At 57.5% G+C, this 23,808-nt stretch overlaps 1 protein-coding gene across 9 annotated transcripts; it reads right to left on the reverse strand.

Annotated features, from left to right (window-relative positions):
- Window positions 1–1,609: 1,609 nt before the first annotated feature.
- On the reverse strand, window positions 1,610–22,789 carry NR4A1 (nuclear receptor subfamily 4 group A member 1). Of its 9 annotated transcripts, XM_060113981.1 has the most exons (10): window positions 21,986–22,552; window positions 18,312–18,431; window positions 16,239–16,345; window positions 11,214–11,773; window positions 5,710–6,587; window positions 4,773–4,902; window positions 4,328–4,479; window positions 3,783–3,985; window positions 3,518–3,696; window positions 1,610–2,426 (listed from the first exon to the last, which is right to left on the reverse strand). In XM_060113981.1, the coding sequence occupies exons 5-10, from the start codon at window positions 6,583–6,585 to the stop codon at window positions 2,170–2,172; spliced, it is 1,797 nt and encodes a 598-aa protein (XP_059969964.1). In that variant the 5' UTR covers window positions 6,586–6,587; window positions 11,214–11,773; window positions 16,239–16,345; window positions 18,312–18,431; window positions 21,986–22,552; the 3' UTR covers window positions 1,610–2,169. The 9 variants fall into 9 exon arrangements, with proteins under 9 accessions (XP_059969964.1, XP_059969963.1, XP_059969960.1 ...); XM_060113980.1 differs by lacking the exon at window positions 11,214–11,773; XM_060113977.1 differs by lacking the exons at window positions 11,214–11,773; window positions 16,239–16,345; window positions 21,986–22,552 and adding an exon at window positions 22,654–22,789.
- Window positions 22,790–23,808: the final 1,019 nt, after the last annotated feature.

A 23,808-nucleotide genomic window follows, 5' to 3' on the forward strand; every position in this document is an offset into this window, starting at 1 on the left:
GGGATGCACGCTTGGAAGTCCACACACTGCTGGCCGTGGCAGTCATCACGCACAGGGCCCAGGACTCCCCAGCCCACCCCACATGGACCCTTCAGAACAGAACCTGAGCGAGGGCAGGTGGCTGGGGACTACTTGGGTAACCTGCAGATGGGCTGGAGCACCAGGGAAGGCCCTTGATTCGGTCCTACTGCAGAGCAGAGCCCTATTTTGTTCGACTTCCATCCAGCAGGGGCTGCCCTCATCCAGCCAGTTCCTAGGGGCTGTGGAGGTAGAGGTTCAGGGGTCCTGGGCCAAGGGCCCTCCTGGGTCATGAGGCTGGAAGGGCACTGAGAGCAGGGAAAGGGGCCAGACCCCACGTGGCTACCTTGGGCCTCGGGTTAGGGTCAGGCTATGTTCATGTTTATCAAAAGAGTGGCCTCCAGGCCTCCAGCCTCACAGACACCTGGGTGCTGGGTAAAAGTAGAGCTCCATGAGCCCCACTCCGTCAAATCCGAGTCTTTGGGGTAGAGCCTAGGAATTTGTTTTGTTTTGCTTTTTTAAAGAATCAATTTTATTTATTTTTGGTTGCACTGGGTCTTTGTTGCTGTGCAGGCTTTCTCTAGTTGCGGCAAGAGTGGGTTACTCTTCCTTGCAGTGCGCAGGCTTCTCATTGTGGTGGCTTCTCTTGTTGCGGAGCACGGGCTCTAGGCACGAGGGCTTCAGTAGTTGTGGCACGTGGGCTCAGTAGTTGTGGCACGCAGGCTCAGTAGTCGTGACGCACGGGCTTAGTTGCTCCGCAGCATGTGGGATCTTCCCCGAGCAGGGATCGAACCCGTGTCCCCTGCATCGGCAGGCAGATTCTTAACCACTGCGCCACCAGGGAAGTCCCTAGGAATTTGCATTTTAAGCCAGCTAAGCATCTGATGGGCTTGGGGGATGGAGAACCTACGTGGGGGTATTTGGGCACAGGTAGGGACCTCAGAACAGTTTTCTTGCCAAGAGGGTGCTAAACAGATGTATATGTATGACTGATTCACTTTGTTATAAAGCAGAAACTAAAAAAAAAAAAAAAAACTGTATAAAAAAAAAAAAAAAAAAAAGAGAGGGTGCTAGACCCATGGGGAGAAATATTGAAAATGGGGATGGGAAAAAAACTTACACTGAGTAATGATAGCTGCTATCACCATCCTGAGCTGCCTTGTACCCAGCCCTATGGTGAGCACCACACCCACACTCTCGCAATCCCAGCAGCCAGGTGAGGTGGGGAATGCCCTCCTCCCTGTGTTACAGATGTGGAAGCCGAATCAGAGGCCATCACCCCAGGTTAGGAACTTACAGCCAAAGCCGGTGCTCTTATCCCTGGATGAGTCAGCCTCCAGGTGCAGGCCCCATCCACGAGCCAGGCCTGTTTCCCAGAGGCTTTCTCCGTGTCCGAAACTAGTCTCAGTGCTTTGCATAATAACCCCATGAAGCAGCTGTGATTATGTCCACCTTTTACAAATGAGTAAACTGAGGCCAATAAGCTCAGGTTGGTAACAGCCAAGGTTTATGGGTGCCACCCCTGCCTCTCATGCCATTTGGGGGATGGGTGGTATGGGGGGAGGGTGTCAGAGAGAGACAGGATCCTAGCTTCAGCTAGATGTCTATTTTTTATTCAATATATTAAATATATTAATCAGAAAAGTCACATACTATAAATCCAGGAAAATACACAAATATAAATGTCAGAATCTGTCACTTGTCTTCCTCCTAGAGTGAGTCTATGTACACGTGGAAGGAGGGCGGGAAAAGACAGCAAGTAGGAGGAGGCTGGTGGGGGCCCGTCCCTCCCTCCCAAACCCCACTCCCACATCAACCTCTTCCTTCCTGTATTTACAGCAGCATTCGGCTTATTTACAGCATGGCGGTGTGTGTGTTAAAAACGGTTTTATCTTACAAAAACATGAAGACCAGGGCTGGGCTGCGGGGTAAGACAAATAGTAAGGGTCACCCTTGTGAATGCATCCCCCTCCCCCAGGGCATGAACTCCCTGCCGACCTCCCAGAGCAGGTGGCGGGGAGGGGCGGCCAGTCTGCAGCTCAGGCCCAGGCTGAGGGGTGGTGCTCCAGGGGTCCGTGGGCCGTGGGCTAAAGGCACGTGGGGTGGCGTATGAGCGTGCGCACAGAGTGCACGCGTGTTCCCGGGCTGGGGTCAGAAGGGCAGCGTGTCCATAAAGATCTTCTCGATGATGGGCGGAGGGGGCACCAAGTCCTCCAGCTTGAGGTAGAAGATGCGCTGCAGGCCCTGGGTGCACAGGGTCCGCAGCTCGGGCAGCTTGCCCAGCAGGCGTGACAGGCAGCTGGCCGGCTGAGGCTCGCCTGCCTCGGCCGAGACGTGCTCCTTCAGGCAGCTGGCGATGCGGTTCTGCAGCTCCTCTACCCTGCAAGGCTCCTGCAGCCCGTGCCGGTCTGCGGGGAAGGTGCAGGATTAGCTGCACAGCTGAGGAGCAGACACCCCTCTCCCCTGCAGACCTGGCCTCTCCCAGGTCTCTGGAACGGCCGCCAGTGACCGGGCTCCACAGCCCTCTGCACTGTGCAAAAGCACAGGAGCCCATTTCTGAGCCCCAGCAGAAGCCTAGCAAGGCAGCAACGCTCCTTATCCTCATCTTCCAAGTGACAAAGTGAGGCCCAGAGAGGTTAAATGACTTGCCTAAGGTCGCAAAAAGGAAATAAAACCCTACGCAGGTTTTCTGACGAGGCCAGTGTTGCTTTTTGGTTTTTGGTTTTTTTCCCCCCAGACTGTTTGTGAGAAACCCTGGGTTTGAGCAGCAGTGTTTCAGAGGCCACCTCCAGGGAAAGCAGGACTCAAAACCCACCACACTCCCTCTGCAGCCTAGAGTGCCTCAGATTTTGTCCTACAGTTTTTTGCCCTATGTAGCTTTGTGAAATTTCAGTTAAAAAAATTAAGAGAAAAAGAGGTGGGGTCAGATTCTGGTGCTTTAAAAAATAAAGAGACCCAAAAACCTCCGCATTTAATGCCAAAAACTCCATCCTGCATAATTATATTTACATAAAGTATATAACAAGCACAGCTAATCTGTGCTATTAGCAGTCCGGGTGGCAGCCACCCTTGGGGGAACTGATGACCGGAAGGGGGCACAAGGATGGGTTCTGGGGTCCCGGTCACATCTGTTTCTTGATCTAGGTGCTCTTTATGTGCACATGCTCCGTTTGTAAAAACTTCCTGTGTGCAACACGATTAAGATGTTAAAAACAAACCCAAACTTTAGGCCACACATGACACCTACACGAGCAGGATCTTCGGTCCTCTGGGATAACTCACAGGCTGGCTTGGTTTGCAGTCAGCCACGGCTGGGCCTGAACCCTGGCTCTGCCACCTGCCAGCTGCATTGCCCTGAGCCATGCTTACCCCTCTCTGCATCTAATCACACTCGCTCCACAAGGTGGGGGCCCAGGAAGTGCCAGATGCCCGCCCATCCAGGGCCAGGCCCTCAAGCCCTCCCCCCCGTCTCCCCAGGTCTGTGGAACTAGCCACCCACCTGTGATGAGGACAAGCGCAGAGAGGCAGGCAAAGGCAGGGACGTCAACGACCAAGCTGTGCAGGGAGCGCGAGAAGGCCAGGATGCTGTCGATCCAGTCCCCGAAGCCGCGGGCACACTGCAGCCGGTGCAGCACCAGGCCTGAGCAGAAGATGAGCTTCCCCTCAGCCGGCTTAGACCTGGTGGGCAGGGATACAGACACTAGTGAGAGGGGCTTGAGGGCAGGGCGGCAGGGCGAGGGGTGAGCAGACAGCTGGAAGCTCACCGGTAGGCCAGGCGGAGGATGAAGAGCTCCAGGAAGGCTGACTCCAGCAGCAAGTCCTGGTCCCTGGGGGACAGCTCGGCGAAGCCGGGAATCTTCTCAGCCCACTTGCGGATAACCTCCAGGGAACCCGAAAGCAGGTCGTAGAACTGCTGCACGTCCCCAGCGTCCTCCTTCCCGAAGTGGGGCAGCACCATTTCCTGGAACTAGGAAGCGGCCTGGCTGGGTCAGACCCCAGGAAAAGCCCCGCACCGAGGCCGCCACACACAGCCACGTCGTGCCCTCCCTCGGATGCCAGATCCCGGGGGTGAGAGTGGAGCTGAGATTCCGCCCACACTTGCTTGCCAACTCTCACACGTTAACCCAGGGCCACGGCTGCTGGAAGGAGCACGTTCTTCTAATTGGCCACTGCCCAAAGGGGTACATTTTCCCATCTGGTCAGCCTGGAGGGGCCTGATCTCTTTTCAATTTGTGGAACCGGGGGTTGGTGTGGGGGGGCTTTTCTAATGTGCAGGGAAGCACTGAATGTAGGGTGGGCGGGGCCTCACCTTGGAGTAGTCCAGTTTGGAAGTGCTGGGCCCTGAGTCCAGGTGTGCCCGGACCAGGGAGGTGAGGAGATTCGCAGGGGAGGCATCCGGGGGCTGCTTGGGCTTTGAAGGGAGCCGACCCCGCCGCCCCTTCAGGCTGTCTGTCCGGACAACTGCAGAGAAATGGGCAGGGGTGAGCAAGGGAGGAAGAGACTCTCAGCCCAAGCCGTGCACAGCAGTGCTGGGCAGCAACCCCAGGTCCAAGGACCTAGAGCCCCCGAGACCCAGGGAACTCTGCAGGGACTTCCCCCACCACAAGGCAGGCAGATGGACCAGAGATCGGGGAGGAAGTAGGGCCCAGGCATGCCCTTCCCTGCGGCCACCAGAACAAATGTCTGGGGGACTCTGCCGGCCCCACCCCACTCAGGCCCGCCTCTGTCCCACTGGGCCTGTGCCAGCCACCCACCTTCCTTCACCATGCCCACAGCCAGGCACTTCTGGAAGCGACAGAACTGGCAGCGGTTTCGCCGTCTCTTGTCCACAGGGCAGTCCTTGTTAGCCAGGCAGATGTACTTGGCATTTTTCTGCACTGTGCGCTGGGCGGAGGGGGGGGGCGACACGGAACAGGCTGTCAGAGTGTGGGGATGGGGGGAGCCCAGGGGAGGGAAGCGTCCAGATCCTACTGCCATTGCAGACAAAAGCGCTCTCTGTTCACAGCTATTTTTCTAACATTTGGGTGGCAGGGGAGGGAGAGATTGATGGGTGGGGGAAGGAAGAGAAAGTCTTGGGGACACTGGGGGAGGGTTCGGCCTCACCCTCAGGACACAAGGTTAGGGGCTCGGGGCTCCCCAGCAGCCGGTACTTCTTAACATGCCTGCGTCCGCCTGCCCCTTCCTTGGGGCAGACATGAGAGGGCTGAGGAGGGGCTAGGGGTGGGGACGGGAAGCGAAGCAGGCACCCAGCACTGGGACAAACACACAGCCTGTTCCCAAGTCCGCCCCCAGCCCTCAAGCACCAAGCCCTCTTCTCAGATGCTTTCATCTTGTGCCAGGAACACGAGTGCCTGGGGCCCCCCTTCCCACCAGGACCTTGAGTGGGGGGAGGCCAGGCAGAGGAAAGCGAGAGGCTGGCCACTGAACTTCCCCTCGTGGGTACTCCTGCAGCCCGCACCCTCTGCCCAGCTCTCACCCCTCCCTCCGTATCTCTACAGCCCCAGTCCCAGCATGAAAAGGTCCCAGCTCCCTGCTCCCAGGACAGTGGCCCACCTGGCAGGCCTGCCCTCTTCTTAAAGAGCAGAACGTGTTGGGAGGAGAACCCAAGGGAAGCCACCACAGACCCCGCTGGGGTGAGAGAGCAGCCTGTCCCACCTCTCATAACAAGCTGCCCCCCGGGCAGCGCAGTACCTTGAAGAAGCCCTTGCAGCCCTCGCAGGTGCGGACACCATAATGCTGGCAAGAGGCGTTGTCCCCACACACAGCACAGCGGCCCTCGCTTCCACCCGGAGCCCCACTCCGGGCCTTGGCTGAGGTCACGGGCGCATCCACCATCCCCAAGCCATCAAGGTGTGAAGAAGCGGGCACCAGGCCTGGGAACGCTGCTGGCATGGAATAGCTCTCTCCCTCCCCCAGCTGGTGGGCAGCCTGCGAGGGGAACAGCTTCAGGGGGCTTTGGGCCAGGCTGGGACTGGGGCCGGTGGGAGGGCTGAAGGAAAAGAAGGTCAGTGGCTGGGGGGGCCCAGAAGCCTTGGGCAGCTGCTCTGTCCATGCCCGCATGCCTTCGTAAGTCTGGCTGGGCGAGAAGGGGCCGAAGGAGCCGTCCCAGGGAGAAAGCTGGGGCGGCTGGAAGCTGGGCGTGGACGGTGATGGGGCTGAGCAGGGACTGCCGTAGTAGTCAGAGCCGCTGGAGGACAGGGTCTCGTCCAGAGGGCCGCTCAGGGCGCCAGGGTAGCAGCCGTACACCTGGAAGTCCTCAAACTTGAACGAAGCAGAGGCAGGGGAGGTGGCTGACGATGAAGATGTGGAGGAGGCTGAGGAGGAGGCCGAGGAGCACGGCTGGGCTGTTCCCGGCAGCTGGTAGAAGAAGGTGTCAAACTCCCCTGTGTAGCCGTCCATGAAGGTGCTGAAGCTGGGCAAGGCAGTGGGGACGGTGGGGGCCGCCTCAGGGCTGGCCAGGTCCATGGTGGGCTTGCTGAGCTCGGGGGTCAGGGGGTCGCTTGTCAGGTGGTCACGGGGTCCTGGGCTTGGTGCTGGTGTCCCATACTGGGCTTGGATACAGGGCATCTCTGGAGAAGGAAGAGACCAAAGGGTGGGGACGGGGGGAGTCAGTGAGAGAAGCCTGAGGCCTGATCTCTAAGTATAGGCCCCTGAGTTGCCAGGTGGCAGGAATCCCAGCCAGACATGGGACACGAGGCGTTAGGGCCACAGCCCACCACAGAACCCAGGAATCCTGGCTCCCGGCCAGAGCACCATCTCGACCTCCATGTCACAAAGCCCCTGGGCAAAGGCCCAGCAAGAGTGGGCTCAAGTCGGAAGGCCAGCCACACCCCAGGCAGCCTGGGAACCCTAGGGAAGGCATCCAGCCAGCATTTCTCTGCTGGAACAGGGGAAAGCTGTGTTCCTCCAGCCCCCCGCCCCTCCCTTACTGGGTAAGGCATGGGTCGGGGCTGGGAGAAGGGTGGGTGGGAGAGGCAGCCAGGCAAAACCTGAGCCCAGTCCCGGGAGCAGATACGTTGTTCCTCCAACCTGGCACTTCTGGGAATATTCTCAGGCATGGCCCAGCCTCTCCCAAACCCCCTCTCCTCCTCCCCACACAGTGCCAGTGCCTGGGCTGAAGGACATCCTGCAAATGGAAAAGGAGCTGGGAGTGAAGGCCCAGCTGCCTACGAAAGCAGCCTAAGCAGCAGTGAGGCTGTGCCCCTCCACCCACCCCCCCACCCTACGTACTGAGCAAAGGCTGCAGATCCCACGCGCACCCCAATCCTGCCATCTGGGGACAGGCACTCACTCTACACTGCCCGGGATGCTCCCAGAAGCAAAGAGAAAGGGAGCCCAGCCTCCTTACCCAGTCCCCAGCTCCCCAAGGGATCAGGTAACCTGGCTCCAGACTTTTAAAGGCTGTATGCTGGAAGGGGGAGCGTGAGGGAGAAAGCAGCCCCTGGACTTCCAGGAGAAGTCCTGAAGAGGAATTCCTCTGCTACCCCCAAAGCATTTCCCCCTGTTATTTTTATGAGAGCACTCAGAGTCCAGGAGACTTGAGGTGGCTATGCAGGGAAGAGGAGGAGCCTGCTGGTGAGTGACGGAAACCTGGGTCCCTCCACTCAAGACTTCTGTGCCCTGAAGAAACCAGCAGCTCAGGCAAAGGGGGTTACACCCTGCCCCAAACCTGAGGAGTCTGAAGGAGCAGAGAGAGCATCATTCAGGGGGGATCCCTAAGTTCGCAGACAAGTCAAAAACTAACGCAGAGGAGGCTCCGGAACAGTTCCCCATCCCACCTCCTGGCTGGGGGATCTCCGGGACCCTGGCCTCATCAGTCAGGGAGGGAGGCTGGGTAAGAAAGCAAGCTGAAACAAAGAGTGCCATAATCAAGGGGGACAGCAGGAGGGGGCAAAGGCTGGCATCACCTCCCGGCCAAGAGCTCAGGGAGTCCTCTGGTTCTAGCCTTTCTCCCACCTCCTTGGGCCCTGGACAGGGCAGCTCCACCCCTGACCTGACACTCCCACAACCAACCCAGACAACAGAGCCCCCAGAAACTCGGGCCCCACCCACCCAGTGGCACCGGTCCAGAGGCACTGAGCACCTGCAAGAGATAAGGGTGGCCACGTCTGCCTGTGCTACCGCAGCCTGGGGAGGGATGGGTTGGGTGGAGGAAAAGAGGTAGCAGCTACACAGGGCTGGGCTGGGTGTTCCAGCCGCATTCAAATCCCGTGTCTCCACGTGGACGTCCCACATCCGGATCAACCCCCACCAAACTCCCCCCACTCCTGCTTTCATGCAGGTACTTAATGACACAAGATATGGACCTACATCTAGCCCTTGGCGGAAGCACAGGGAGAAGGAAGAAGCGGGGTTGAAGAAGGGAGCAAGGAGAATCCAGCTTCAGGCGGGTCCTGGCAACAATGTGGTTTGCAGCTGTTGTGCTAAACAACCCTCAGGCTGCACCCTACCTGTAGGATCCAACAGACTGAGGCGGGAGTGGGGCAGGGGTGGTATCCTCTAGGTGGTACCACACCAGAGACTGCAACATTAGCAACTGCCTACCAAGGATCCCGAAGGATGACGCTTTCCACCTCTCCCTCCCTCCCTCCCTCTCTCTTTCTCTCTCACACACACACAGACACAGATCCAAGCTACAGTAAAAACAACCTTCCCTACGCTTCCAGAGACCCTGCTCCTGCCGGTGAGAAGACTCCTTTATTCCAACACACAGCAGCACCCCCTGCACAGTTCAGCCAATGCTGACCTCAACAATCTAGACCTCTCCTAAAATAATTCAGGCAGAAACTTCCAGCTGGGGATCACCACAAACTAAGCCACAGCTTCTGAAGTGTTAACAAAACAACTAACAACTAACGATTGGGGTGCGAGCTGACAAGCTGGGAAGAAAGAGACCCTTTTGGAAATTCAATGCTGGTAGGAGTCAGATACATCCCAGCAGCCCAAGCTCTGTGCACCTTCTCCCCCACGCACACCGTACTGAGACCCCAACCAGCAACTAAGTCCCAGGCGCCCTGTGCCCACTAAAGGACCCTGGGAGACTGAACTCTAGCCAGTCTCCTACTGAACAGGTCCTCATTGCTGGCGCCAGCCTAACCCTCTGTGGCTTCCACCTTGCACAGACATCCCCCCCCCGCCCCCGACACACACACACACACACACACACAGCGCTCAGTAAACTCCAGTCCGATCTGAGTACTCATCCCTGGGTCCTCATCCCGTTCCAACCGCTAACCCCCAACGCCAGAGCTGCATCCTACCCCCGCCCTCCTTCATGCTGACCCTAAAACACCCTTTCTGCCCGCGCGAACACCCATCTCCTTCATGCAGCAACCCCCACAACCCAAAACAGAGCTCTGTGGAGATGCACGCTTCCCGGGCGTCACCTACCCGGCTGGCTCCTGCTCCCCCTGCCCAGGACCGGCGCCCCAAGTCGCAGCCCGGTCCCGCGTGCGTTCCCGCGGTCCTGCACACTCCCCTAACTTTCGCAGCCTCCACCACTGGGACTCCCAGCCGCGCCGGACCCTGCTCTTAAGCGCTCCGTGACGCACGGGGAGGGGCGGGGGCGCCACTGACGCACGCGGCCCGGCGAGCTTTGGCCATACAAGGGCGCGGGGGGCGGCGCGGTTCCGGCGGGAGGCGGCCAGGGGGAGGCACGGGGACGGGGAGCCCGAGGGGGCGGGGCGAGAGGGGGGGCCTGGAATGTCTGCGCGCGTGACGCACGCGGGGTTCCATTGACGCAGGGAGCGCGGATTGTTTGATCTATAAATAGTCCCCTCTCGCCCTCTGCGCCAGCTAAAAATAGCAGCTCGCGGACTCGCGAGGCTCCTCTGGCCGGACCCAGCACCGGCCCGGGGCCCCTGGAGCCGATATAAGCAGCCCGAGGGCCAGAGCCCGAGAAAAGGGTGCTCTAGCGCCGTGGCTGCGGGGCTTCCCCGGACGAGGAGCTCCTCACCCTCCGGCTGCTCCCGGGAGCCACGAACGCGCCCGGCTCCGTTTGCACCCTCCCCAGCCCTTCCAGCGGGCCCGGGGAAGGCCTAGGGCGGGCAACACACACACACACACACACACACACACACACACACACACACACACACACACACACACACACACACACACACACACACACACACACACACACACACACACACACACACACACACACACACACACACACACACACACACTCTCTCTCTCTCTCCCTCTCCCCCCTCCCCTCCCTCTCTCCCCCCCTCTCTCCCCCCTCCCTCTCTCCCTCTCTCCCTCTCTCCCTCTCTCTCTCTCCCTGCCCCCCCCAATTTCTCACGCAAAGTACCTTCCGGAGGGCAGGGATTCGCCAAGCCCAAGACAGGCCAACTGGCTGTGCTTCACAGCTGAAGTTGATTTCTCACCACTACCCTCCCCAGTCCCTGACAGGGTGAAAGCACTCTAGTTGGGAAATTACAGAATTTCAGAACCGGGTGGAGCCTGAGAAATCTTTTCGAATCTGTGCCGACTCTTCCCCATTTTATAAATAAACAGGCTCAGAAAAATAATGGCACTTGCTCAAGGTCACAGAGCAAGGTGGTGGCACACTGGGGTGGAACCTGACTACATCTCTAGGGGATCCCTTCACACCCTCCGCTGTCCATGATCAAGGAGTTCCCACCTGCAGCCTTCCCGGGAGCCCTCCCCTTCTAGGTGGGAGAGGAAGGAAGAAAAGGCTAATATTTAGAAGAAGAGAGCCCTCCCCACACCCCTCCCCCTCTCCCCTCTCCACACTGAGCTTGCGCCCACGGACCCCACTCTGGCCTCCCCTGGTCACCCAACAGCACTTTCCTCTACCCTTGAGGCACTTCGTGCTCCTCACTTCCACTCTCACCTCCGTCTCAGGTTTCCCACAGCCTGCTCTCCAGCCCCCACTTCTGTCCACTCAAAGGTCCCACCAGCACCTCAAACGTCACCCGTTCCAGACAGAGCTTGCCGTCTCTGCACTCCCTGCCTGCCCCCCATCTCTGCTCCTGATGCCCCACATGCTACTTTTCACTTTTTCCTGAAATTCTATTTTGGAACTTCTCTTGGATCCTCCGTTCCTTTTGCCAGCCAGAGCCCATGCCTCACTGGTGCCTGAAGGCAGCAGACCAGCTGACTGAGGCCAGCGACTTCCCCTTCTCCTTGCCCACATCCATTAAGAAACTGCCCCTTCACCAGCTTGCCTCCTCTTTCCAAACCCTACTGTCCACCACGGATGGAGCAGTCTTCATGTCACACCAGCATCATTCGGTGATCCGGTCAGAACCTAGCACAGCTCCCCCACTGCAGCACACAGTCTCAACATGGACCAGTCTTCAGAGAGCTCTGGCCTTTGCTAAAACATTTTCCAAAGACGCTTCACGGCCACCTGCGTGAAGGTGAAGTGTGGGCAGGATGATGTTTAGCCAAAGTTTTGTTTTTCTTTGTCTTGGGCTTTTGCAGAAGATATTACTTGGATGAAAAGGATTCCACAGCTTAAAACTGGTTTGAAACCACTAATATAATTCATGTCTTCCCATTTTGCAGATTCGGACCCAAGGGCTCCCAGAAGAGCTGCACCTTGCTCAGAAGCACAAGCAAGTCCGGGCTGGTGAAACTAACCCAGCTGGGTCACCGGCTGGTTTCCCCACCTAGCACCCCCAGGCCCAGCAGGGCCTTCCTCAGAAGATAGAAACAATTCTGTTAGCAAAAGATGATTAGCCAGGCCAGTGTTCTTCCCAGGTCAATGTTCTTCCCTCCGAAACTCATCAGCAAAAGAAGAAAAGAGAAAAGAAAAAGTATATTAGCTGCAGCCTTAACAGCTCTTTGAAAGCTGACCTAGCCTTGAGCCCTAGCACCCCCTTTTTTCCTCCACCACTTTACATCTGTAAAGAGCAACACAGACCATCCCCTACCTTCCCATGGGGAGGCCCACCCAGGAGCCCCAGGGAACTCAAGTGTGGTGAGGAGCTGTCTAGGTTCCCAGTCTAAATCTCCACATCTCAGCATCCAGCCTCCAGATTTGTGCCTGCAGCCCAGGCCCCATCTCCGTGGGAGGTTGCAGGTTTGGAGGTTGCAGTCTTGCTGCCCCAAAGGCAGAGGGTGGAAGAGACAACAGCAGCCGCCACCTGGCCATGCTCGTGGAGGCGGGGGATGCTGGGGGCGTGGAACACACTACACTCTGAAAATAAGTAAAGAAGGAGAAAAAGGCAGTCCCTCTGTGGGAACACACCCAGGGAGCACCTAGCCTAAGACAGAGAGGGGAGAGGCGAGAGGGGCTTGGGGACCTCAGGCTTCATCCCTGCTGGCCAGATGCCCTCCAGGGAGGGTGGCCTGGGGCTCTGAGGTGGAATCTGGCCAAGGTGGAACTCTTGAAAAGGCATCACTGATGCAGACTTTGGGAGACCTAGAGCATAAGCTGGTCGAAGACTGGATGGAGACTCCAAGGGACCCCACTAAGCCCAACCTTTAAGAGCAAGTCAGAGTGAACAGCTCATTGTGGGGTAGGTAAGGGTTGGTAAGAGACAGGTAATGATGGCAGAGGTATCCAAAACTAGAGGTTAGGACCAGGAGGTAAGGCAGGGCCATGATAACACAGGAAGGGCAGGGAAAGATGCTGTGCTGGAGACGAGACAGCTGCCCAAGGTCAGGCTCGCATAGCACAGCACAGCCCACCAATCTACCCTCACCACCCCCAGGATCCCTGCTGCCCCAGTATAAAGACCTTGGGCTAAACCTTCCCACCATCCACTGGGCACATTGTTCCTCTTCCTTCTATTCTAATCCTGCTGATCCTCTAAGACTTCAGCTCATAACAGCCTCCTGGACCAGCCTAACTCTTAATAATAAGTACCTTCTCACTGGAGGGTTTGGGGGTAGGGGGAGTAAGGAATACCAGTGAAGGGTCAGACCTCGGCTTAGGGCACTTCACATGGATTCTTCCACTTAACCCTCTCCCTAACCTTCTACGTTTGGCATTACCACCTACATTTTATAAATGAGGAGGTAGAGGCTTAGGGGCCAGGAATCAGACTCCCCTAACTCCCAGTTCTGTGCTAGACCCACTGCCCTCAACTCTGAACTCCAGAGCTGTGGCTTCTGGCCCCACGAGCCTTGATTCTTACAAGTGCACCACAGAGCTGGTACGCACAAGGCCTATAAACTGAAAACAGCAGTGCCTATGAGGGCATCTTTGGGGGTACTGGAAGCATCCCAGTTCCTAGTCTGAACGATGGTCACCTGGGTGTGTTCAGTATGGAAAAGTAATCACACTACATATACTCTTAAGATTTCACGTCTATGATTTGTATGTTTTTTTGTATGTATGTTATACTTTCAGAAATAAAAGTTCATTTACAAAAATAGCCACACCTAAATGGGAGAGACATATTTATTCAAATGGATGCAGATGCTGCTGGAATTTATTGAAATCACAGAGGAAACAGTGGCTGTTTCTCATTATGTTATTTGTCCTATCAACACATACTTAAGAGCACAGCTACGGTTAGGAGAGGCTGCAGCATCTGACATTAGCAAGGGCTCCTCTCGCAGTATGTTTTCTGAACCACTCAGCTCGGGCCTGGCCCCTGCTAGTCAAATCTTGTGGGGCGCGGGGGCTCTCGTGCTCAGGCCATCCCTCCCCCGACAACCAATGTGTGAACTTGAGGGCAAGGCCCTGTCTCTCCCACCTTGGCAGGAGGCCCCTTCATGCATCCTCAACGGTAAGTAGCCCAGGGCAGGCCGCAAATGGGCAGCCAAAGTACACCATTGTCCCCCCGCCAAGACGGTGGGTAAATAGGAGATGGAGGAAGTGGAACTGCACAGCCCCTTTCCCACGCTGCCACGCCCACCTCAGGCTGGCCCCTGCCCCTGCTAAGCAAAGGGCAGGAACTTGCCCTACTTTCACCAAGACCATCCTCACCCATGGGCCTCCGCACCCTTCCCACAGGGTAGGCAGAGGGAGTGAGCTTTGCCTCCTCCCCCCCCAACCCCCACCCCAGCTTCCCCACCTTAGCCCCAAGACCTATCTCCAGGCCTGACCCGGCCACTTCCTCTTCCTGCCCTGGCAGCAGCAGGGGGATTTGTGCGGTGGGCAGGGAAGCTCTGCCTACTGCCCCAGGGGCCTTCCAGGGACAGCTCCGGGAACTGGGGATGTAGGGGCAGGCCCAGGTCTGATCTTCTGGCCCTTGTCCAGGCCCTGCCACGACACACAGGCTCCCAAGGACACGGGCAGGTCAGCCGCCGCCCTCCACTTCTCACCCCAGCCCCCAGCAGAGGCAAAAGATAAAGGAACTCTCAGAGGCATCTTTGACCTGGAGCCAGCAAGCCTGGTGTGTGACCCGGGGCCATTCCCTTGCCCTCTTCGGGACCGTTTCCTCATCTGCCCAATGCTGACAACATCGCTAGTCCCGGTGCTGTTAGAATTCAAGTCACTAACGGAAGGGGGAGGCTCACAGTGAAATGGGAGCACTGTCTGGGGGCTGGGGCTCTAGGGACCTGCAGCAGGATCCTAAGGCAGGCACAGAAAGGAGACACCAGAGCTGTCAGCTAGACTGGGGAGCCAGCACCCTCCTTCTTCAAGAACCAGAGATAAATAGTACCCCCATCCCCACCTCTCCCTCGCCAGGGCTGCGGGAAAGGAAATGAGAGTATGCCCAGAGATGTGGCTCCACCCGGCACCAGGAAAATTCCAGACTGTATGCAGCAAGTGCTCAACTGATACTCTGAAGAAAGCTGGTTAATTGAGCAGGTCAGACCTCTCTCCACAGAGGTCATTTTCAGTCCAGTGATTTCTCAACCCCCAGGCCACTATCAGGCCAGAAGGAATCAACATACAACATAAAGGAACAAGATCAGACTTCAGGAAGAACATCCAGACAGAGCTGGAAAACACAGACAAGATCATGGAGTTCCTCTGGGAAGAGTCGACCCACGCCTCATTTGTAGCCTCCTCAAATCTCCTTCCATGGGCTTCCCTGGTGACGCAGTGGTTAAGAATCGCCTGCCAACGCAGGGGACATGGGTTCAAGCCCTGCTCCGGGAAGATCCCACATGCCGCAGAGCAACTAAGCCCGTGCGCCACAACTACTGAGCCTGTGCTCGAGAGCCTGTAAGCCACAACTACTGAGCCCACGTGCCACACTACTGAAGCCCGTGCGCCTAGAGCCCGCAACAAGAGAAGCCACGGCAATGAGAAGCCCGTGCACCGCAACCAAAAGTAGCCCCTGCTCGCCGCAACTAGAGAAAAGCCCGTGCGCAGCAACGGAGACCCAACGCAGCCAAAAAAAAAAAATCTCCTTCCATGCCCCTCAGTCTGCTCAGCTCCTGGCCAGCTCTTCTCTCCCCCACCCTAGGGGGGGCTCCCACCACCTTGCACAACATCAACAGCCCACCAAATTCTCCTGTCCCTGCCCAAGGTCTCCACCCAGCCTCCTTGGGCAGAATTTCAAATTCCAAAATAAAAACCCTCTGATAACAAGGCCCAGCCGGAAAGACTGATGCATTTTCCTATTGTTAAAGTATTTTTAGTCACAGGCTCTGGATTCGTTTAAAGACTCACGTTCAGAAAGGGAAAAATTTTTTTTCAAGAACCGAGAAGGAGAGCACACAGCCTCCCACGTAACGAGCTCCGCTTATTCCACGCCGGCCCAAGCCCCTGGCCCGGCTCCCGGGGAGCGTGTTTGTGGCAAGCCGGTTGGCGGACTTGCCAAGCCTAGCTCCAGTCCTGCTTCTCAGGCACCAAGCCAGGCGGGAAGCCAGGGAAGGAGGGCGGGGCAGGGGCCGAGGGCTCAGGGACGTCAGTCCACAAGTTCAGACCCCAAGTCCCAACCAGCTGGGGGGCCAGAGACCCTACTCAGGGACAAGTGCTGAGGTACCTGACTGACACCCAGCTCACTCCAGCGTCCCTCCCCAGCCTGAGCAGACCAGTGTTGTCCAGGCCGGGTCAACAGGACAGGAGGATGGAAGACCCTGGTGCAAATCTCTGAGGAAGGAGACAGATGGCATCACCTATTTCCTCGTCTCCTGGTTCTCAACCGCAAAGTGGTCCAAAGTCGTCCAAGTGCCATCAAGCCTTTACTCTCATTCCTTGGGAGGGTCGGCCACCCTTGCTTCCTCCTCCGCCCCTCCCCCTCTCGAGGCCAAAGAAACCACAATGAGGACAGTCACAATGGAAAAAGATCCAAACAGCCCAGCCCCTGTGCCTCGGTTTCCCCATTCCTAAGACTCACCAGCTTCCTCCACACGATCTGCTTTGATTCTCTAAGGTCCTGGACAACTGCACCAAGGGAGAATCCCGGGGTTGGCTAGGGACTCTTCCCGGTGGCCTCAAGAAGCCCTGTGGGAAGAGACGTGACCGCCCAGTCAGCCCGTCCTGCCGACCGAGGCTGTGCACCGGCTGAGTGGCCTCAGGACATGGAGCGGCCTCCAAGCCAGCACGTCCTCCTCTGTTTATATAGCTGAAACCAGAGCTGGCCTCTGGGGAGAGGGGGAGCTGCCTCAGGGCCCTCTTGGCTGAGGTCTGACTTTGGCCCAGGTCAGCAAGAGCCTAAAATAGTCAGCTGACGGGAGCCCTGGCATGAGCGTGACCCTGGGCCCATGCCCGGGCCTGGCAGACAGGTGCCCACGTCACAGGACCAGCAGCTCTAGCACTCATGGAGCCCCCGCTGGCAGCCCTTACGGTGGCCTTGGCAGCACCTCTGGCATGGGAATTCCACCCAATCACCACCCTCACCCAGACAACGGATTGACCGCAAGGAATTCTGACCCCAGGAGCCACTGGGTACCCAGAGGGAAGGCTAGGCGCTCAGCAGGCCGCGTCTGACCTGAGGGCAGAGGTGGGGGCTGAGCGGAGGGAAAGACACCCGGCCGCTGCTGTCATCTTCACTCACGTGCTTCCCGAGTCCAGATGTCCAGCTGACCAGGGACACCTGCCTCTTCCACTTACAGTAATTCCTCTCCCTGCCCCAGCCCGAGGTTGGTGGCACAGTGCCTGCTGCCAGCAAGAGGCCAGGTGCGTACCCAGCGCAGCCCCCGGAACAGGAGGCCCTGCTTCCCAGGGCTTTCCCTCCTTCCCTCCAGGCTTGGAGGGCTGGGCAGCCCATCGCCCCCATCCCAGCCACCTCTCTGGGACTCTCTGCACCTCGAACACCAACTCCACAAGAGGCAACAGAGTTTGGGGGTCCAGGGGGGGATACTGAGCCAGCTCCTGCTTCATCTGGGGATCTCTCAAGGCCTGAAGGGGGTGTTGCTCAGAGATGACCCTCATTTCTGGGGAAGGAAGAAGGGAATAGCAGGGTCCCTGTCCAGGGCACCAAGCTGAACTCCAGCTCTCTCAGGTAAACACGGTGACCAGGACTATGTGCCCTTGACCCCGCCCCAGTATCTCAAGTCCCCAAGGAAAGGCCTGGTGGAAATCCCATTCCCACACTCCACCCCTCACCCACAGATTAGCTTGTGTCTTCTCTGGAGGCATCTTCAGGCAAGGAAGGTGTGTCCTCCACCAGCTGAGCAGGCCACTGGGCTTGCCCAGAAGCCAGAAGACCTGGATTCTGAGCTTGGGTCTACATGTCCTCAATGTAGGACCTTGAAGAGTGCCTTTTCCCCTCTCTAACTCAGTTTCTTCATCCATAAGAAGAGGAGGGAAGCTAGACAGCCAAGGATTTCTCTGGCCATGGCCACAAGTCTGAGACTTTCCCTCTCAGGATGTTGGATGAATAGTGAAGGGTCTGACCCTGCCCTTGGTCAGCAAGATCCTCCCCATTCACAGAGCCACCTCCCCATACCAGACCCCACAGGACCTACAGGCCCACCACAGAAGTGGGCAGTCATCGCCCTTTCAGGGAGGCAATGGGTGGTCCAAGTTTCCCTTCATGCACTCCCCTGGTACAGTGTCTACACCCTAGGAACAAGGCAGCTTCCCATCCCCCAGGTCTGCCCCGCTATACTCCCAGCCTGGCCTTGAGCTACACAACCCCACCCCATCAGCTTCCTGGAACAAGGCACTTGCTGCCCTGGGAGCAGCTGTCATCCCCGACAACCCCGTGACACCCAGGCCCAGAGCCCCCCAGTCTGTCCTGCTAAGAAAGTCAGGCTTCCCCCCTTCCCTGCCCCCACGTCACCCCCACCACTGAAGAAATCAGATCTCCCCATGCTGAGCAGCAGCTCGCCCACCACCTCTGCAGGGCTTCCCCCTCCATCCCCCAAACCACATCCGCTTCAGGCAGCTCCACACCCACCTCAGTCCCCCAGCCACCTGCTCAAGGGCCCCGGGGGTGTACAAAGGGCAACAGCAGGGCACTCACCACTCTGGATGGACCAACAGACCTTGAACAACACTCGACCATCCCTCGGGCCTTCAGGGCCTGGCAGAAGGCGCCAACACCAGGGAGGGGCTGGGGCTGGCTTCTGTCCAAGGTGGAGGCCTACAGAGGGAGAGTCCACGCGAGAGAGGAGAAAACAGCCAGCAGGACCATTCCCTGGAGACAGCACAGCCAGAAAACACAGGAGTGGGAACAGAAGCAGGACCCGGGCCATAAAGGGGGACAAGGCAGCCCAAGGACCTCCGTGAGCTGGGCGTCAGAGGCTGGGGGCCCACACCGCAAGCAAACAGCACTTGGGAACGTGGGGTGTGGCTAGGAGCTGCCGACAGCGTCTGGGGCATCTCAGGGCCCTGGAGACACAGCTCCTCAGCCTCACACCCCACTCCTGGGGGGAGGGGGGTACTTCAATCCAGCTTTCAGCTCCCTGATGTGTACAAAAGGGCATGTTGTAGGCAGAGAAAAGGGAGCTATTGTGAGGACAGAGCAGAATACCCCTCTCTCCTTTAAGGGGCTCCAACTTGGCCCCCAAAGCCTCAGAGGCTGCAGAGCAAGGGCTCCATGCCCCCATCTCTAGGCAGCCCAGCCTTCTAATCCAAGCCATGGGGACTCTCAGGAAATCCTCTCTGAAGGGATTCCAGTCACAAAACTGGAAGGTCCAGCTTGGGGTAGAGTGGTTAAGAGCATGGATGCTGCATCCCTGTTGCCTGGGTTCAGATCCTGGCTCCATCACTTGTAACCTTAGGCAAGTTACATAACTTCTCTGTTACTCTTCTGTGAAAATGAGAATCTGTGGGACTTCCCTGGTGGCACAGTGGTTAAGAATCCGCCTGCTAATGCAGGGGACACGGGTTCAAGCCCTGGTCCGGGAAGATCCCACATATCGCGAAGCAACTAAGCCCGTGCGCCACAACTACTGAGGCTGCGCTCCAGAAGCTGTGAGCCACAACTACTGAGCCCACATGCTGCAACTACTGAAGTCCGCGTGTAGAGCCCGTGCTCTGCTACAAGAGAAGCCACCGCAATGAGCAGCCTGTGCACCGCAACAAAGAGTAGCCCGCGCTCGCTGCGACTAGAGAAAGCCCACGTGCAGCAACAAAGACCCAATGCAGCCAAAAATAAATAATAAATAAATAAATAAATCTTAAAAAAAAAAAAAGAGAATCTGTAATTGACATCTCTAAAATTAACAACCATACAGTTACCAGCAGGCTTAAAATGAGCTCATATGTGTAAAGGACTTAAAACAGTGCTGGATACACATAGGTGCTATCATTATTAGGAGAAATTGAATGAAGACACATAAAAGCTAACCCCAGACCCTGGTTCCTATTCCAAGCCACTTCTGGGCACCTGGCCTCTACTTCCAGAGCCACCTGTGTGTGCCACCCCTCCAGCCTCTTCAAGCTCTCCCCGCAACCCTGCTGGTGCCAAAGCCTTCAGCCAGGGCAACGCAGACCCCACTTCTCTCCTTCCCTTTTCCTACCCTTACTCAGCCCTCTCCTCTCTTGACTGGGCCCCAAGGTGAGGGCAGGACCAGCCAAGGCGTGATCTTCCCTGGTTATCAGGATGCCCTTAAGGCCAATGAGATCTGGGAAAAGAGAAGTAGATGCTTCCATGGTGGCAGGTAGAGGGAGTGAGGAGAAGGGGGTCCCAGAGGGTAGGTGACGGACTCCACCCTCCTAACCTCTGTCCCAGGGTCCACAGGCTTAGGGGAGTTCCTCTGGCCCGTGGTACCCAGATTCTCCTCTTACAGAGCTATTAGCACCCCGATATCCCTGTGGGTATAATGGGGAGCAGGGCATGAAGAAGGGAAAGGCGGTCTGGATCATCTGGAGGGAGTCCAACCCCAAACAGAAGGCAAAACCAGGCTGCAAACCTGGCCCAGCCCACAGCCTACACCTGCTTCCCAGAATGGCCCTGTCATCTTCCCGTACCCCAGAAACGGTCTGCGGTCATGCCCTAGCCTCCCCCCATCCCCGACCCCCACCAACCTTCCCTTCTCTCCCTTCCAGCCCACAGCTGAGGACAAAGGGTAGGGAGGGCCAAACACCTCTTACCACAGTCAGGCCCAACCTGAGAGCCCGGGAAGACCCTGTATCTGAGAACGGGGGTCAGAGTCGGCGATCCAGTTGGTGCCCAGAAAGTGATTCGTAACATCTTAGCGCAGGCATCTGATCCCATCTCCTGCCCCCCATCAAAATGCCATCCTCAACAGTCATTCCACAAGCATTTACTGAGGGCCTACTGTGAGCCAGACAGTGAGCCTCAAACAGTGGGAGATCCAAGAAGCAGCAAATCAAGATCCCTGGGCCCCAGGAGGTTACAATGCAGGAATGAATCAAGATCGGTTACAATCAGCACTGTGCAGAGGACAAACCAGGGGCTGAGTGGGCTTGGAGGAGGAGAAAGTGATTCCCCCCCAAAGGAAGTGGAAGCCTCAGGCCAGACTTCAGCACCCAGCTCCTGCTCCCCTTCCTTGCTGCACTCCAGCCCCATGGGCTTTCTTTCCCCCACTCAGAGCCTCTGGCACTGGCTGTCCCCTCTGCCAGGAAAGTCACTGCCTGCAATGTCGGTATGGCTAGCGCCTTCTCATCAATCAGGTTTCCATTCCCATTTCACCTCCACTCCCACCCCGCCACATGAACCTATTTTTATCATCGCCATAGAACTAATGCTGTGCGTTTGTTTACGTGTCTGTCTCAATTGCTGCAGAGTTCAGTCTCCAAACCAGAGCTCAGTACTAATAGGTGCTCAGTTAAGTATCTGTGGAATGCGGGAGAGGGGGACTCAGACGTGCCTGCATCAGGAAGGGTTTAGGAGGAGGGTCAGCCAGTCACTTGGAAGGAGGCAGGGAGAACACTGCAGCTAAGGAGCTGTCCCTTCCATTTGGGGGCAGACCCAAACTCCAAGGGTTCTCTCCTATGTTGAGTCACGACTGACACTGATCCCCCAGCCCTGGATCCCAGCCCTGCATGAACCCACCTGAAACCTCCTTCTCCTCCCTCCTATCAACTGAGTCTTTTCTTATCTGAACTCCTTGCAACAGGACATGAATGACAGACCCTCTGCAGCCCTGGTGGCTTCCTGATGGCATAAACTCTGCATTGGCCAATGTCCCCACCCAGAAATGGGCATATTACTATTATCAACAATAACAACAGCAGCTAATATTTGTTGAACACCATATGCTAAATATATCACTAAGCACCTTACACTCCTGTTCTCATTTTGGCCTCACAACACTGTGAGAAAAGCATTATTCTTATTATGAACATTTTAACAAGGAGGAAACTAAGGCACAGAAATGTTAAGCAACCTGCTCAAGGTCACACAGCTAGGAAGTGACAAAGCTAGGATTAGAACCCAGGGAGCCCAACCAGGGAGCCCAGGGCCAGGCATCCCCCTTCCCTCCTTGGACCTGCTTAGTGGGCACAGAGCAATTTGACAGCCAACACCGGAGAGCCAGTGGGAAGCTCCAAGGGCCTGGGTTGCTGGGTTGAACCTCTCAGCTAATTTTCTTAACTCCAGCACAGGCCTCAACATTCCTAATCAGTCTCATTCATCCTGTTACACTTGGTCCATCCTTCTGCCTGGCTGCCATTGCTTGGAATCTTGGCTTTACCGTACTATACATTTGTCATTGTCATTCTTCTCACCTCTAGGTCACTACAAAGAGTCGGCTGGCTTCCCTTTCAAGTCTTCATCCAATTCACTTGGTGTGGGTCTAGGACCAAGCCTGAAGTCACCACTGAAGCCTCCTACTACATCAGCACACTTTGGGCATAACTATTCTCAATCCACCTACCTCTGCCCAGCCTTCCTTTTCCCAGCACACCCCTAATACTAGCCCCCAACCCAAATTATTACTCCACTGGAAACCACTGGAGATGGCACCTCTGCAGCATTTCTAATCCCAGGTCCGCTCCTGACTCCACGAGACCCTCTCCAGGCTCGGCTTCTCGGCTCAATCCCACGAAGGGGTTGCACCGGGCAACTCTGGTCCCTCCCGGCTCGGCGTCCTGGCAGCCGAGCTCCCTAACTCCTGGAAGCCAGCGGGGAAATGGAAGGAATTCCTCCGGCCTGGCCACCTCCAGCGCCCCTCGCGGGCCAAACCCCACCCTTGGCGGGCTGGGGCGAGAAAGCGCTGGCCGCCACACTCGGGGGCTGACTCGGATGTAGCCGGTTCCGCCGGGAATCCAGTCCCTGCCCCCACGCCCCTCCGGTCTCCAAGCGGGACTCCCGGCGCGGCCCCGACCCTCGCCACGCACCCGCGCAGATCCTACCCTTCCCGGGGCCCCCGGAGCCCCCTCCCCGGCCCCCTCACCTTGCCCGTCTCGCCTGGCTCGCCTCTCCGCCCCCGCCTTCCGGGGTCGCGCCCCCGCGGGCGGGGAGCGGCTCGGCAGCGTAGGAGCCCCCATGGCCGGGCGGCCGGGGGTCGCGGGCGCCGCGCGGGGGACCCCACTGTTCCGCCGCCGCCGCCTCGCGCTCCTGCCGCCGCGCCGCCACGGCCCCGCGCCCCCGCCCCCGGGGACCCCCCCGCCCCCCAGTTCCGGCCGCGACCGCGCCCCCCACCCCCGCAGCCGCCAGCGCCGCCGCCCCAGCCCCGGGCTCGCCTCCCACGGCGGGCGGGCGGGCGGGGACAGTGACGCGCGCACATTGACGTCTCCGGAATCCCGGCTGCGTGGCCGACGCAGCCTCATCAATGGGGCTAAAAATAGCGGCGCCCGGAATAGCCGCAAGCGCCTGGCCCCGCCCCGCGGGCCCCCCTCCCCAACCCTCGCCGCACACCCTGTTACATAATCCGCCCGCCTGTGGCCTGGGTGGGGGAGCTGTTTTTCAGGTGAGGCGTCTGCGGCCTTGCTAACATCTTCCCAGGCAGCGAACCTGGAGCTGACTTATAAATAAATTTACCCGGGGGCTTCCCCGAGGAAGAGGTGGAAAAAGTGAGGCCCAGAGAGGCTCAGCAGCGGCCCAAAGTCACACAGCAATTAGGCTGCTTTGAGAAACCAGGACCGGGGCCCTCTGAGCCCTGGACACCCCCACCAGCATCACTTGGCCTACATGCCACCACAAGGGCAAGGAGCCCAGCCAACAGGGTGTCCAGCGTTCACACAAGAAGGCAGCTTAGAGAAAGAAGACTTCTGGGAAGGTGAAATTTCTCCTGGAGAGAAGCATTCCCAGAAGCAGCTGGTCCCATACTACTGTGTGACCTAGGGCAAGTCACTTCACCTCTCTGAGCCTCAGTTTTCTTACCTATAAAATGAGGATGATGAACTTCCCTGTTGTCCAGGGGTTAAGACTCTGCGATTCCACTGCAGGGGGCACGGGTTTCATGCCTGGTCAGGGAACTAAGATCCCACATGCCGCACAGCGCAGCCAATCAATCAATCAAAATGAGGATGATAATAGTATCCACCTTTTCCAGTTATCAGGAGTCAGGAGAATTGAACAACTGTGGAGGTGCCTTGTACACAGTAGT

The sequence above is a fragment of the Mesoplodon densirostris genome, chromosome 11 (genome assembly GCF_025265405.1).
Source record: "Mesoplodon densirostris isolate mMesDen1 chromosome 11, mMesDen1 primary haplotype, whole genome shotgun sequence".
In the NCBI taxonomy this organism is placed as follows: Eukaryota; Metazoa; Chordata; class Mammalia; order Artiodactyla; family Ziphiidae; genus Mesoplodon; species Mesoplodon densirostris.

Excerpts from the sequence above, each read along its gene's own strand:
- NR4A1 (XM_060113975.1), bottom strand. The coding sequence starts at position 22,747 with ATGGGGGCTCCTACGCTGCCGAGCCGCTCCCCGCCCGCGGGGGCGCGA. Across the intron at positions 4,480-4,772 it reads TGTGGGCATGGTGAAGGAAG|TTGTCCGGACAGACAGCCTG; the intron begins GTGGGTGGCTGG and ends ATTTCTCTGCAG. Across the intron at positions 3,986-4,327 it reads CCAAACTGGACTACTCCAAG|TTCCAGGAAATGGTGCTGCC; the intron begins GTGAGGCCCCGC and ends GCCGCTTCCTAG.